Source organism: Protopterus annectens, chromosome 7.part1 (genome assembly GCF_019279795.1).
Source record: "Protopterus annectens isolate FY-2018-M chromosome 7.part1, PAN1.0, whole genome shotgun sequence".
Lineage (NCBI taxonomy): Eukaryota > Metazoa > Chordata > Ceratodontiformes > Protopteridae > Protopterus > Protopterus annectens.
Window position 1 is genome coordinate 439821805 of NC_056740.1, and position 14874 is coordinate 439836678.

General features: G+C 38.3%; 1 protein-coding gene across 3 annotated transcripts in view; it reads right to left on the reverse strand.

Annotated features, from left to right (window-relative positions):
• The window catches only part of AQP9 (aquaporin 9), a 688967-nt gene that overhangs the window by 356813 nt on the left and 317280 nt on the right, over positions 1 to 14874 (reverse strand). For all 3 annotated transcript variants that reach the window (XM_044078900.1, XM_044078901.1, XM_044078903.1), the window contains exons 4-5: positions 8594 to 8712; positions 2481 to 2698 (exon numbers count right to left, since the gene is read on the reverse strand). In XM_044078900.1, coding sequence (XP_043934835.1) covers positions 2481 to 2698; positions 8594 to 8712 — 337 coding nt within the window. The remainder of the gene's footprint in view (positions 1 to 2480; positions 2699 to 8593; positions 8713 to 14874) is intronic.

Consider the following 14874-nt stretch of genomic DNA (forward strand, 5'->3'; position numbering starts at 1 on the left):
ATGACTTTTTTTGTTGATCCTGTTTTCCGATTAAAGAATGGTAGAGCCAGACAAATGTTATATTATGGATTTTTTTTGGAAAATCATTTGATTTCCTCCCATACATTCTTCTGATAACTTTATAGATCAGAAAATATGGTTGTCAAATAGACAAAAGCAAGAATTTCATAATTTCACATGGTTATAATGATCACTAAAAGGCTTCCATTAGCAGAATGAGAATATAAGATCCATTCATCCATCCACAACCTCTTTTTCCCATTTGTATTCATTGATTTATGGTGTCACTTCAATCGTGACAGTCATCTAGATCTAAGGTTTACACCATCAGGTGGCTAACCCTGCCACAGTAGTTCTTCCACACCACATACTCGCACACATGCTCACACTTATGGTGAAGTTAGAGTGTAAAATCCATCTACTGCATGTCTCTGGAATGTGGGCAGAAAATGGAGCACCCAGAGGAAACTCATGAGAACACTGGGAGGACATGCAGACTCTGCAACTGAGAATTGAACCAGGGAACCTCTTTCTCTGAGATGATAACACTATCCACTGGACCACTGGACCACCCAATGAGCTATTTCCTGTTTTTCTTGAAAAGCAATGGTGGGGTTACTTTGTTGATTTCTATATTTAGAAGCCGCAGTGGTGCAGCGGTAGCATTGTTGCCTCACAGCAAGAGGTTCTCCCATTCGATTCTCGGCTGGAGCGCCTTCTGTGTGGAGTCTGCATGTCCTCCCCGCAGTCGAGTGGCATTCAAAAGACATGCGTAGAATGGGCATGCCTTTGTTGAAGGTTGGGCATCGAGCTGGCACCTCGGCACCCGTAAAAAATCTACTGACAATCATTAGCGGACCAGAGTTCTGCTGTGGCGACCCCTAACCGGGAAAAGCCGAAAGAAGAACAACAATCTGAATCAACTTTAATGTGTGGCTAATGCAGGATTTGCTTTTCCCTATTTTGTAGCTATTGTATTGAAACATATCTTGATAAAACCATCTCTTCTAACAAGGTATGTACAGCAAATCCCAGTTTTATTGATGACTGTAGTTGCTGGTATTATTTTTGATAAGTATACCAAATGCTAAAAGTTCTTTAGAAACGTTTTCTAATGTGTGTATCTATTTATTACTACTATGGTTTGACTATCTGCTTAACCCAAGCAATGCTTATGTTGTACTAATACTGTTTCCTCCATGCAACTCTGTAGCATAAAGGTAGCAAATAATATTTTATACATTACAAAATATTCATTTATGTTGTTACTTAAAAGGGCAGTATTTAAATCATTACAGATGATACTTGTGTACAAGTTTATAGATGCTTTGGTTTGTATTTTATCGCATAGTGCCTTATAATAATCACCCATGTTGTGCCTGAAGGGAGCTCCAGTGACAGAAATAACAATATTTACTGTAGCTTTTCCAGCTCTATCATACCTTTTTACACAGATCTTAAACTGCTATTGCTACAGTTCAGCTGTAGTGCAAGCCAGCATTCAGTATTAACAAATACTTGTTTTATAAGTGACAGCTAGCAGTGCAAGTAGAACATAGTCCAGATAATTTTGCCACATGATACTTTGCATCTTAATGTGTTTATTTTGAGTGATTTATTCAATATGGACCAACTTTTACTTACTGCAATCCCATTATCCAATGTGGGAAATGTCTGTGTTGTTAGCCATCTCAGTATTCATGACTTTTCCAGCGTGGAGTTTTCTCAAAATACGTAGGTACGAGTTATCATGTTTTAGAAAATTTTAGCACTCATCAAATCACTCTGTGCAACCTGTTATTCACTCTCCTAGATTTTCAGAAATTCAATCCTTTATATAACCATGGACAGGGTAAAAGGAGCACATATGGAGGTTCTTCTATGAAACGCTGACTTACTGAAAGTTGACGTTTCAAAAGAATGAAAAAAATACCAGAAAACTAAGAGGGGCAACAACTCTTTGTTTCTTGCTTTTTGTCAGGGGGGGCAAGACTCCCTGCATCTTCTGATGTGGAGGCAAGTCCTCTATACCCCTGAACTTACATATCCGCACTCTACAGCTGCACTGCTGGAGCACAATTAGAAATCACTCTAGCAGTGATTTCCAACAGAGAAAAAGCATGCGGCTTTATACCATTTGTGTTTTTTTTTTCTGTGGGCTACCGTCAGCCAGAGAATTTCTCCTTGAAACTGTGTAAGGAAGCTGCACGTGTATTTGATATTTGTAGTTATACATTTTCCTACTTTTATGTTTCACAGGCAAAACCCAATTACAACTTTTTGTGCAATTAAATAATGCTACTTTTTGTTAGATTTCTCTGCTAAAATGTTCAAAACATAGTTATAATCTTTTAGAACAAAATGATTTGAATATACAGAACTATTTAATATTACAGAAATTGCTTTCCATATTGGCTATTGTGGAATGAGAACAGAAGCCACCATGGAACAAAATGCAGTGAATTGTTAATAGAACTTACCTGAAAACCTCCATCCCCCATCCTGCAACTGCAGTGAAGATCCGCGGTGACAGGTCACGTGCTGGATTCAGGGCACATCCGCAGTTCATACCAAGTGCAAGGCCAAGCAGCAAAATATGTAGACTAATGACCACGGGTTCCAGCCCTTTGGGCACTCTAAGATTATTATTATCAAAAAGGGCAAGAATTACAAGAAGTAGGAGAGCTGTTCCTATGACCTGTGGAATAAAATAACTTCGTTACTATAAAATCAGTCTTACATATCAGTGAAAGCATGTTGCATCTCTGGCATTTAGATTACATGAGCAAAAGTATGCATCTCAGCTCATTCACTGTAATGTTCTAGATGCATTCAAAAACAGTATATGATATCAAACAACAGAAAGCCCCTTGTGTTCTCTGTTACTAATCTTGTAAAATGATGGCAAGCTAAATATTTTGTCTATAAAGCACATCTCTCTCTTATACCTGTCAGCTATCTGATAACAGACTCTGGTCCTAACATCATTATTATAGTCTGTTTAACCAGATTAATCTGCAACACAGAAAAGGTAAACATGCACAGATCAGAATGAGTACAATTTTATTAAACCTGTATACTGTGGTATACTCCAAGGTCAGTATGAAAAGACACAGCAGTCCTGCATTTGGGCTGCAGTTCGGCCAGTGAGTTGTTGAAACAAAAGAAAAGCTGAAGTGTTGAATGCTTACGAACCTACTGTGATATCTTTATGCACTGATTGAGATAAAAGAAATAAGCAACAGATATGTCCACTGTTAGTTGTCTGAATATGAGGAAAGCAAAAAAAAAAAAAAAAAAAAAATGACAGTAATTAATTTCAACCTCTCGACTTTTAACACATATACATGCTACCAGAGGTGGTTACTTGTAGGATTCAGCATAATGATTTGCTTACTTTGTCTTTCTAACTGTCCCTCCTATCTTTCATAAGATTCTGTCAGCACTGTCGAGGGTAGTGTGTGGGTCTGCACCCCCTAACTAATATAACCATTCTCTGGAGTTACACCATTTGCGAGGAAGGGGAACCAAATTAAGCGAGTTCACATATTTTCTCCCTGATTGCTACAATTAACCATCCCTTCTTCTCCAAACTAGCCATGCCAATGACTGTTTTGTGTAACTTGCATAATTGCCCTTTGTTTTCATTCATAACCCCCCCCACCACACACACACACACACACACACACACACACACACACACACACACACACACACACACACACACACAGACACACACACACATGCACACAAAGCCACTAATCTGCTTTCCTTGCAACTAGAGGTCAGAAATAATAACCTCAGTAATGTACTTCATTTACTATGGGGCACATCACCCCTAAGCCAACTTTCTGTAAAAATTAAACAAAAGAACTGATAGAAGTCTTTGATGCTAGGTGGGCAGTATCTACTGTTACCACTGCCCGCATATTTATTTGGATTGCTGGCAGAAGAAATGGTCTGTTGCCCCAACTCCCCAACCAATCCACAGCAATGACCATGATCATCCTAACTGACCTTTGCTTTTGTGCACAAACTGCCCCCCCAACCACTTCTGGTGATCACCTGTGGTCATCAGTAGTTAAAAAACATAGCTGCAACAATGTAGATAAGTAGCTGTTGCCAGAATTAATCACTTTGCTTTGTCCTTAACACACAGCTCACCAAGAAAATGAACCTCAGCCATACAGCCACCAGGAACAAAATAAAAAGTTAAGGATGGGGAAAAAGGCCCATAATCACAGATAAATATGAAATGTTTCTCTTTTCTTATCCACTTTTTACATTAGCATCAATGCGTTAGAAGAATATGAAATCTGCAATTCAAATGTCTGTCAGTATTAGTGGAAGCAATTCTCACGGATTTATAAGAGAAGAAAGTCACTCTCAATGTATCCATTTATGAAAGTATGAGACTGCCCCATGCCCAGCTATTGCAATAGTCCCTAGGAGACAGCAGTATTACACAATGAAACAGCTAAGAAAAAAAATGGATAAAAGCTTTGGAGCTTTTCTCCCTGACCTCCACCGAAAAGGGGTTTTCCACCCAGTTGGTCTTTCCAGTTACCTGTAAATAAACAAACAAACAAATAAATAAGTAATAGGACAAACTGCTGGCCTACTCTTTTCAAAGCTAAGGTGGTTGAACTAAATATCTTGACAGTGTCTCCTTCTGTCATACTTCTCAACATCTTTGTTCAAGAATTCTGTGCAAAGCCAAAAATAATTTGGGAATAAGCATGCCAAATCAGGGACAATTGTTAAAAGTTAAACTATTTTAAGTTAAAAAGTTAATAGAACAAGCTTTGCATCAACATGCATTTTTTGAACAATAAAAATTATGAAACTCTAATGCCTGACATTACTGACTGACTCCTATCTCCTTTGTCTTACCAGAAAATCATATATTTTATGAGGTACAGGGGAAAAACATTATACAAAATCAGGGATGGCCTGTGAAATCAGTCAGATGAGAGGTATGCCTTCGCCACAAAGATTAGAACTTACTGCTTTAACATGGGACAGCAAGGCAGCAGATGGCTTTACCTTTGCTTTTTCCAAGCAATCATGGTGCCCACAATGCATCTGCATCTCTATTTGGCAGCAAATAGCAGCACTGTACACCCAGCCAGCCAATAAAATGCAGATACAGATAGGTTCAATGGTGCAAGTTTCTTCCTTTATGTTTTAGAGATTATAAAACACATGGCTGAAAATGTAAAAAAAAAAAAGCTTGTTTTATTGAAATCAAACATATTTCTTTATTTTCTGCTATTGTAACTGTATTGTAGTTGAATACGTGTTTTTATTCGGTTCAGCATAGGGCACAGTTCATGAATCTGTCTAAAAGGGTAACATTCATTTGATCTAAAGTCAAAATATTTAAAAGCTGCAGGGGTTGTGTGGGTGTAGGGTGGCTTGTCCACCTGCATTTAAGGAGTGCTCCCACCCTGCATTTTTTTTTTTTGCTGTTGCTTGAGGGGCAATTCACTGACTCCTTCTCTCTCTTAATCCTTTATCCACAGAAAACACCACCACAAGTGGATAAGAGTTACTCTGAGGTGCTACAGTGCTGGAGTTGGTTATTAGAGACCTCACAAATCTATGAACCTATGAACCTATAATGGGTGACTCCACCATGCCTTTTTGACACCTTAGAACTTGTATCTACGTAGTGCAACAAAAAGGGGTTGCAAATTACAAGTTCAACTATACCTGTTCTCAGAAGACACCTATACAATCTTGTAATAATATGAGCCAATGTGTCATACAAAAAAAAAAAGAAGAACTGACTTCTAACAACACTTTTATGAACATATTTTGGATGCGCACTATTAGAATGTATTTATATTGTGGCTTGAACTTCTTTTCTATATATCATTGTATCAGTTCTTCCATTATTAACCATAACATTAATATCTAAAAATTTAATTTTTCACACAAATAATTAAGATCAAATATAAGGGAGTCAGTTGTTCCCTGTAATTCATTAACAAAAACTTTAAGTGATTCAGTATCATTTTTCCATATCAAAAATATATCATCTACAAAACATTTGTAGACCATCATATGTTCATTCTTATACACATTTGCAAAGTTGTTGTTGAATATATTTGTTTCTTCTCACTTTGAGAGAACTAAATTAGGATAAGTGTTTGCAACAAGAGTTCTCATTGCTAGACCTAATATTTGGTGAAAGGACACATCATTAAATGGAAAGATATTGTTGTTTAGAACAATATACAACATAGAACATAACACTGCCGCTGTGGTACAGCGCTAGCATTGTTACCTCACAGCAAGAGGTTCTCCTGTTCAATTCTTGGCTAGAGTGCCTTCTGTGTGGAGTCTGCATGTCCTTTCCATGGTCGAGTAGCCTCCGAAAGACATGCGTGAATGGGTGTGCCTTCGCTGAAGGTTGGGCGTCGGGCTGGCAGCTTGGCACCATAAAAAGTGACTGTCAATCATTAGCAGACCAGAATTCCGCTGCAATGACCCCTAACTGGGAAAAGCCGAAGAGACAAACAAAGACAAACAACAACATAGAACATAACGTTTCTATTTTGTAGATAAATAACCACTGTATAGACATAAAAATTCTCTTATACACTGAATACCATATTCATTGGAAATAAGGGTAAATAGTGATAAATATCTATGGTATATACTGCAGTGGTGGTGCTGCGGTAGCATTGTCGCCTCACAGTAAGACGCTGTCCTGTTAGATTCTCAGCTAGAGCGTCTTCTGTGTGGAGACATGCGTGAATGGGCGTGCCTTTGTTGAAGGATGCGCATCAGGGCCGGCAACTCAGCATGTAAAAATTTACTGCCAATCATTAGCGGACCGAGGTTCTGCTGTGGCGACCCCTAACTGGGAAAAGCCGAAAGACACAACAAGTGATAAATATCCATGCTAACTAAAATATTATCCAATGAATTCTGTTGTGACCAACAGTGTAAAGCAATCAAAAATCATTTGTATCTTTTATGTAGCTCTTACTATAACACAACAAGCTATGTAGTTGAACTTCTAAATATCTGGATATTGCAATGTTTATCCATTGACTGTCTGAGGCTGTAGGTCTCATAGGTAGCTTACTAGCATTCTTGTGGATTTTAGGCAGCCAAATAAATGATTAGAATGACTGGATTTGCAATATATACAAGTAGTTATAAATTTCAGGAGTAATTAAATTATAAATCATGAGGTCATATAGGTAAGACTTAACTCTGTATATCACACTATTAGTATAAGCTCTCTCTACTCTCTTGAATGTGACAGGATCTAACAAAATAATACATCCAATCAACACATTTGTCATTGCCCATTATGATAATTTTTCTGCCTTTATCAGCTTGTTTTATTACTATGTCAGTCGTAGTGCTCAGATTGTATAAAGCCTTTCTTTCTTCCTAAGATTATAAAACCTTTTCTCTTCACATTCAAAAAAAAAAAAAAAAAAAAATATATATATATATATATATAATTATATATGTATATATATATATATATATATATATATATAAAATTAATTATGTATATATATATATATATATATATATATATATATATATATATATATATCCATCCATTGGGTATGTTAAGACTTAAGTATGGACAGTATGAAAAATGTTGGTACACTGAAACCAGCTAGAAAAGTACAGCGTGTTGTTTCACAAAGTACAGTAAGGCATTTCATACAAAATGTAATGTGCCTCTGTACTGTTTCTCATCACAGCTTACCAAAAATAATGGACAAGGTATTTGCTTCAAACAGCCCTTTCACTTTTAGTAATCTCCAAAACTAAACCAACCACAGAGTGGGTACAGGGCAATTATTCCTTCCAAAATATAAATCGAGTATTTTATCATATTTTTAAGCAGCAACAGTTTTGTTGCACTGTGTGGAATGTAACCGTTCAATAACCTCTGAATCTTGGAACTATCATAGGTCTGTTTCAGTGCTTGCCTTCCATTCCTTTACAACCCTCCCTTTACCCATTTTTGCACATGGCATTGGGGTACACATCAACAGTGACCATCATCTAGAGCCAATATTCATAACAATGAGTGGCTACGTAGAGTGAAATTAAGACGAAGAGGACCCATGTGGGAATATTCAAAGAGGAGATGTTTTGCACCAAACCTTTTAAAGGATTTGGACATCACTTTGTCAGTGCAAGAAAAAAAAGTGAACCAATTAATTAAATGTAAGCCCAAGTACAAACTGAAATAATAAAATGCATATAAGGCAACTCTGCAGTGGTAACTGAAAGAAAAACAACACTGCTGCAAAAATATTTCACAGCGCTTAAATATTGCATAGACATCTGTCAAATGCATAATCATGTCATAATACAGACAGGTGTGTAAAGGAATAATCAGACCACCTACTAAAGTAATGTCACTGCTTAAGCCAGATTGTCCAGTGCTGAAACTAGATTTGTTTTTAAATACAGGTTACAATTTTGACTTCAGTGTTCATATAGCATTCATTAACAATTTTTTTTAAGTATTGTACTATTACAAAGATTCAGCCTTTGGTTATGTAAGATGCACAGGAGCAGACATTATTTACAGAATAACACTTACCTGATCTACAAACCCTCCCATAATAGACAGGTATGGAGCAGGGTATGTTGCAAATATGTGTGCTGTTGCATTTGGGCCAGTTACTGTAAGTATTCCACCTGAATAATTCATCAGAGCTTCTGAAAAACAAAACAGACAACAGCTACCACTAGTTTGTTTACAGCATATTATATTAAACGTTATTTTTGTGCATTTATAGGGACTTTTAAGATCTTTTTGTTCAATATTAGAAAATCTATACATGCAGTCACAATTCAGGCTCATACAGCTTAACACAGAGGAAGGCAATCAGTGTGTGTACCCATACAAATGCAACAATATTTTAAAGTGTCACAATAACAAAATGCAAACAGTTATAAAGAAAAAAGAGTGCCATCCAGAGTCAGTCTTTAGGGATATTAATACACCAAGACATTTAATTTGTAAAGCATTCTGATTTTTTAAATTGCAAAAACATATGCAGCTAATCCACCTCTACCCAAAACTATATTGCCAAAGCTCATAAGTCTTAAACTGGAAACATATTCTGAAATCTATGTGGTGTATAAAAGTGTTTGTGAAGAAACTTACAGCAACATTTAGGAATTGTTAGATATTGTGGCATGCCTGAAGGTCAAACAAACTGTGCTGCAAACATCTGGATGTATGTGAATGGAGAATTGTTCTCCTTGGGACCTAATCATGTCTCTAATCAGACCTCTTTTTGTGATCTGCATCACCCTCACCCTATATATATATATATATATATATATATATATATATATATATATATATATATATATATATCCACCATGATATTTCCTATCAGGAGGGCCTGGGTTGCCCCTTTTTTCCTAGATCCAGCAATAACACAGATCTGCTGAGAATGGGCTTCTGTGGATATCACTGACTGCACAACACAACTGGGCCCAGTGGCCATTTATACTTATCTGTACACACCCTTAGACCATCCCTCCTTTTATAAGGAACAATAGGTCAGTCATACCAGTAGTATAATTGTGGATACCACCTAGCTGTATAACTCCATTTTGAAGGAAGAAGGTGTATTGTATTGCTTAATTTGGAAGGGAAGTTTGTTCCAGAGAAGGGGTAAGAGTGTCAAATCTGTCCTTCCACCATATTTTGTTCATTTGCTGAAGAAAGTTTAGATCCCTGGTTCTGGTATTAGTAAGGATATCTAATGGCCCAAAAGGCTAGACACAGAGTACCCATAATGAGACTAGAGGACACTGAATAAAGGAACAGTGATTTCAGCCTCTCCTGGTAGCTCTTTTCTTTTAAGCCTGTGATATTTTCAGTCAGGAATCTCAGGGGTTTTTCCAGTGGCTTGTTATGCTTAGCAAGATAAACCCCAAAAGGGACCTTGTACTCAATGACAGGACTGATTAATGTAGAATTTGTTGGAATAACAACTTTGTTGGATCTAGATGAAATACATTTTGCAATCAGATGTGCCAGGTAAAAAGAGTTTCTAACCACTTTTGCATCTTGATGGTCAAAGATAAGGGAACTATCTACCCATGTTTCAAGGTCCCTCACTGCACTTTCATTAAAAAGGAGTAATTTGTCTATACTATAGGATGGATGAAGGATTGTTTGCCAAATGCAATGATAGTGCACTTTTTAGCATTAAGTTTTAACACATTTTTAAGCAGCAGTTGTTGGCATGTGTGATTTCCATTCGAGACCTCTGCATATCAGAGGGGGACTTGAGGATGACACAAACATTGTTGGTTATCCAGGGATCCTTATTTGTAATATGGAGATCTGCCAAGTATATACCAAATAGTAGAGGACATAAATTCATAGGTTCATAGGTATATACTAGGCTATTGACCACTATGGTCCTTATAAGACTAGATGTTCAACCCAAATGTGACCCACAGAATTGATTCATGTAGGGAGTGCTCTATTGACTGGATTTGTCCATCAGAGACATAGGCACCAGACCAAGGGAGAATTATTTCCAATTTTCCATCCATTGGTCCAAGTTGCCCTTAAATAGGGAAAGGAGGAACTCTCCTTCACATGGATGAGAAGCTTGTTGCACAGAATGGGAATTCCCTGAGAAACAGATCTGTCTTTCCTATATGTCCTATATATGTTGCAAGCAAAATTTAGGTCTTTTAATCTAGTAGTTCTAATGCTGTTTGTTTTGTGGATGTGCAGAAGATTCATCAAAACAGCACCCAGGGATGCCTTGTATGCCAAGAAAAGTTCACCTCTAAGAAATTTGTATGACACTGAGTAAAGAGACAGGACTTTGAGGTGATCAGCTTAGGACATTGTGTTTACTCTCTGTATTCTTTTCGTAAGGAACCTTTGTAGAAGTTCCATTTGCTGCATGTGCCTGGTCATATACATACTGAAGGGGGCATTATGCTCTATGAAGGGTTCAATGAGGTTCGGCTACAGTGGTATTATGACCTCTCTAGACCTAGATGCCATGCCCTTACTTATAAGTTGAGCAACATAGAAAGATTTCTTACTACCTTAGACTCATGTTGATTGAAGGTTAAGTTACTATCTACACGAGTTCCTGGATCTCTGACTAGTGAATTGACTTTTAGGGGCATTTTATTGATGACATAGCTACCCAGGATGGCAGACTACACAAAAGGTACTATAATGCATTTCATGGTAATGAGTTTTAAGCCATGGCTTTGACACCAAGCGTTTGTCTATCTTAGACCTTCCTTTAGGGTGTTCTTGTCTGGGGGATTCAATGACTGCTCCCAGTTTGCAAACATCTGCAAACTTGGTTAGCCAAAGACCTTTGTCATTGGCTTTGATATCTGAGATCCCAAAGAGGATTAGGCCCAGCACATAGCCCTGGGGGACTACACATATATCCGGCCTCTTAGTGGAGGTGGCCTCACAGATTCTAACCTTCTAGGTTCTAACAGCGAGCCAACAAGCTGTCCAGTGTGTTATAAAGGGGGTTATACCTAGTTCAATAAGTTTCTTGACAATCTCTTAGTGGTGTACTGTTAGGGTTACCATATTTGGTTACACAAAAAAGTGGATGAAAAAATATGTGCTGGTATTATAACAGCACATATTTTTTCGTCCTCTTAGGGTTGCCAGATTCTTGACAGGCCGGGTCAGGACAAAAGGTCTTTCACACTAGGTGAAGGCCAAAAAAAGGTCTTTAGTCTTTAATGTGATACATTGCAGTTCCGTATTAAAGACAAGTAGTGTTTGGCGATTTTTGATTGACCCGTATGCCGGTATGCCGGTATACAAGCCAATCAAAAACTTGCACAGCGGACCCTCTTCTAGTCAATGTGGAACATCAAGCAGTTCCGCATTGAAAAGAGCTCCGTTTTTTCGATTTTTTTTGATTGGCTTGTATACCAGTATACGAGCCAATCAAAAACTCGCACAGTGGACCCTCTTCTGTTCAATGCGGAACATCAAGCAGTTCCGCATTGAACAGAGCTCCGTTTTGCAATTTTTTGATTGGCTGGTCTACCGGTATATGGGTCATTAAAAAAAAAAAACGAAGTGGATGCCGTTTTGCCAGGACTGTAACCGGCAATGTGGGACTCACGATTGGACTGCCAATCCTGGGACAATCCAGCTGAAATAGGGACGTCTGTTTTTTGAAAATTTTGTAATTTGTCTGGGTTTTTGAAAAACCTGGACAAATCGTAGAATTTTTAAAAACTGCCCAGACGCCTGGACAGGATCCCAAAAAGAGGACTTGTCCTGGGAAACCTGGACATATGGTAACCCTATGTACTGTATCAAATATTTTAGCCAGATTGAAGTAGGCAGTATGTACTGTTTTCCTCTTTATACATTGCCTCATTGACCTTCACAAAGAAGTTCACCAGATTCGGTAAGCATGACTTTCCTTTGACAAAGTCAAACTGGGATGGATTCAGTGTAGGCCTTGTAGGGTTCCCAGTCTATAGAGACGTAATTAATGTCTCCCATGAGTAGGATGTTAGGTTGGATGGTAAATATCTCCAGTAGGTTAAAGTATGCATAATAAGCTTCCTGGGACATGGAGGGTGACCTATAACTGGCTAGGATATAGAATGGGATTTTCTCTATCGTGACTTGCACATGGAGGAACTCCAGCACATCATCCTGTTTGACCACCTTGGAGGTATGCTTGTTACTGATGTATATTGAAACATCTCCGCCATTAGTTCTTGTCTGTACAACTGCTGGTCTAAAAGTGTGGAAGGCACTGAAACCTTGCACTGCCAGGGTACTTTGTGCTGCTTCAAACCATTTCTCCATAACTTCACAGATGTCTATATTCTTGGTTCTAAGGAGGGAGTATATTTTTTTTATTTAAGCTCCTGGCATTGAACAGTAACACCTTGAGGTTCAGTTGAGTTGATTTTGCTTTGTCAGTAGGTTTTTCAAGTTGTCATTGCCTAAAAAAGGCACTATGGGTGAAGGTAACGTTGTAGCCAGTATTCCAAAGCCTAGACAGGAAAGGTGCAGACTATCCTTGGCAAAGCGGTCTGTTAACCATATACACCCTGGATTCCCCTTAAATGACACCAGAAAGACAGCCAGTTGTTGAAATCAATAATTTTTTGATCACACTGTGGCATCATCCCTGGTGATAGTAATATGCTACTCAATGTTAGGAGCATACCTGCCTAAGACACAAAGTCTGAAAGCCCATATCCATAATGTTCTCTTCATATAGTCCAGAGAGGCACATCTGAAGACATTTAGACCTATATGGATTATGATGTAATCATACTGGTACCTGTGATGTAAAGCTTGAGTGACTTTGTGATTTCACAGATCCTGGCTCCAGATAAGCATCTAACATCTTCTCCTTGTGCAGCCTGGTTAGTGGGGCATCAGTATAACTTTCAATGCTGTCCCCTGTGACAAGAGCCCAAGGAAGTGTGTTTGCTTGCCTTAAGGGCTTAGTGTTTGGGGCTCCACTAAGAGTGACAGTATGGTGTTAGGTGTTGTTTTTTCTGAGTGCCTTTGGGCTTGCTAAGGCATAGCTTTGACAACAAGCAGTCTAGGTGATCTTTGTTCTTTAGGTAGATTGCTTTTAAGAGCCTCAGCATATGTTAGTCTATGTGTGTGTTGTGTGATATTTGAGGTGGGTATTCTGTGTGTAGTTGCGAAAACCTGATGTGCTCTTGTATGCAAGAGTTTAGCCTCCAGTGTCTTTGTATAAGTACACCCCTTGCATACAGTGTCTGTTTCTTTAAGAATTAAGTGGTTGTTGGTGTTACATTGTCTCATGATGCCCATATCCACCAAGCAAACTACAGAGAATTTAGGAAATTGCATATCCATGTTGTCCAGTCGTTTGATTGGTGAGTTACAATGGAGTGGTGTATTGGGGTTAGGAGGCTATTAAGGGAGCTTTGTTGGCACAGCCTAATAGCAGTGCTTTACTGGGGCAGATTATATTAAACAGTACTAAATTCTACTAACTTTAATGTTTGCCCAAAATTAAATTCTACTAAATCTGTAGGTATTGCCACTTGATGCCCAACTAGCTGCTCTAAGCTTGCTAGCATGCACGGTATTTGCTCTAGATTTCTGCTTTAAAGGGTACAGTTTTGTGGTCCATTCTATAGTGAAAATTTACTTTCTGGGTGTTTGCTACTGTATAGGGCACTAACTCATGCAAAAGCACAAAATATATAGCAGCACAGAAAAAAAAACAGAAAACTAATGAGCCCTCTGGCCAGTAAAATGACTGCACTGTGAGTCCATTTGTTTATTTATGAATTCAGATAGACTAGGCAAACACCTCCTTCCATAAGATGAATAAAGCCAGTCCTCCTAATGTAAAAGCACAGTAGAAGAGACCCACAAGTGCAATGCTACCACAAACCAACTAAACTGCTAGCTGTAAATCCCTTGTTGAAGATAATTTCAACTCAGTCTTACAGCAGTAACACTGAGAGGAAGAGCAATTTATTTTACAAAAAAATCAGTGAACTCCATACATAAAAGCAGGAAACAGTAGCAATTACTCAAAATAACTTAAGCAAGTGTGAGATTGCAATCAATAGTACTTAGCTTTGTCTACATAGCACTGGATACAAGTAAAACACTTCTGGAATGCAGCCTAGGACTCCAAACTTTGCTGAGGTGTAGAAAACTGAGCAGGAGACATACCCCGGGATTCATGAAGCTCGGCGCAAGGACGGTTTTAGCCTTGCGCTGAGCATCCCCATTACAGATGGTGCAGCAGCGCCATATGAATATTGATGAGGGTGCACTGCTGCACCCTCGACGTGCACAGATAACATGTGCGAGCACAGGGGGGCGTGTTC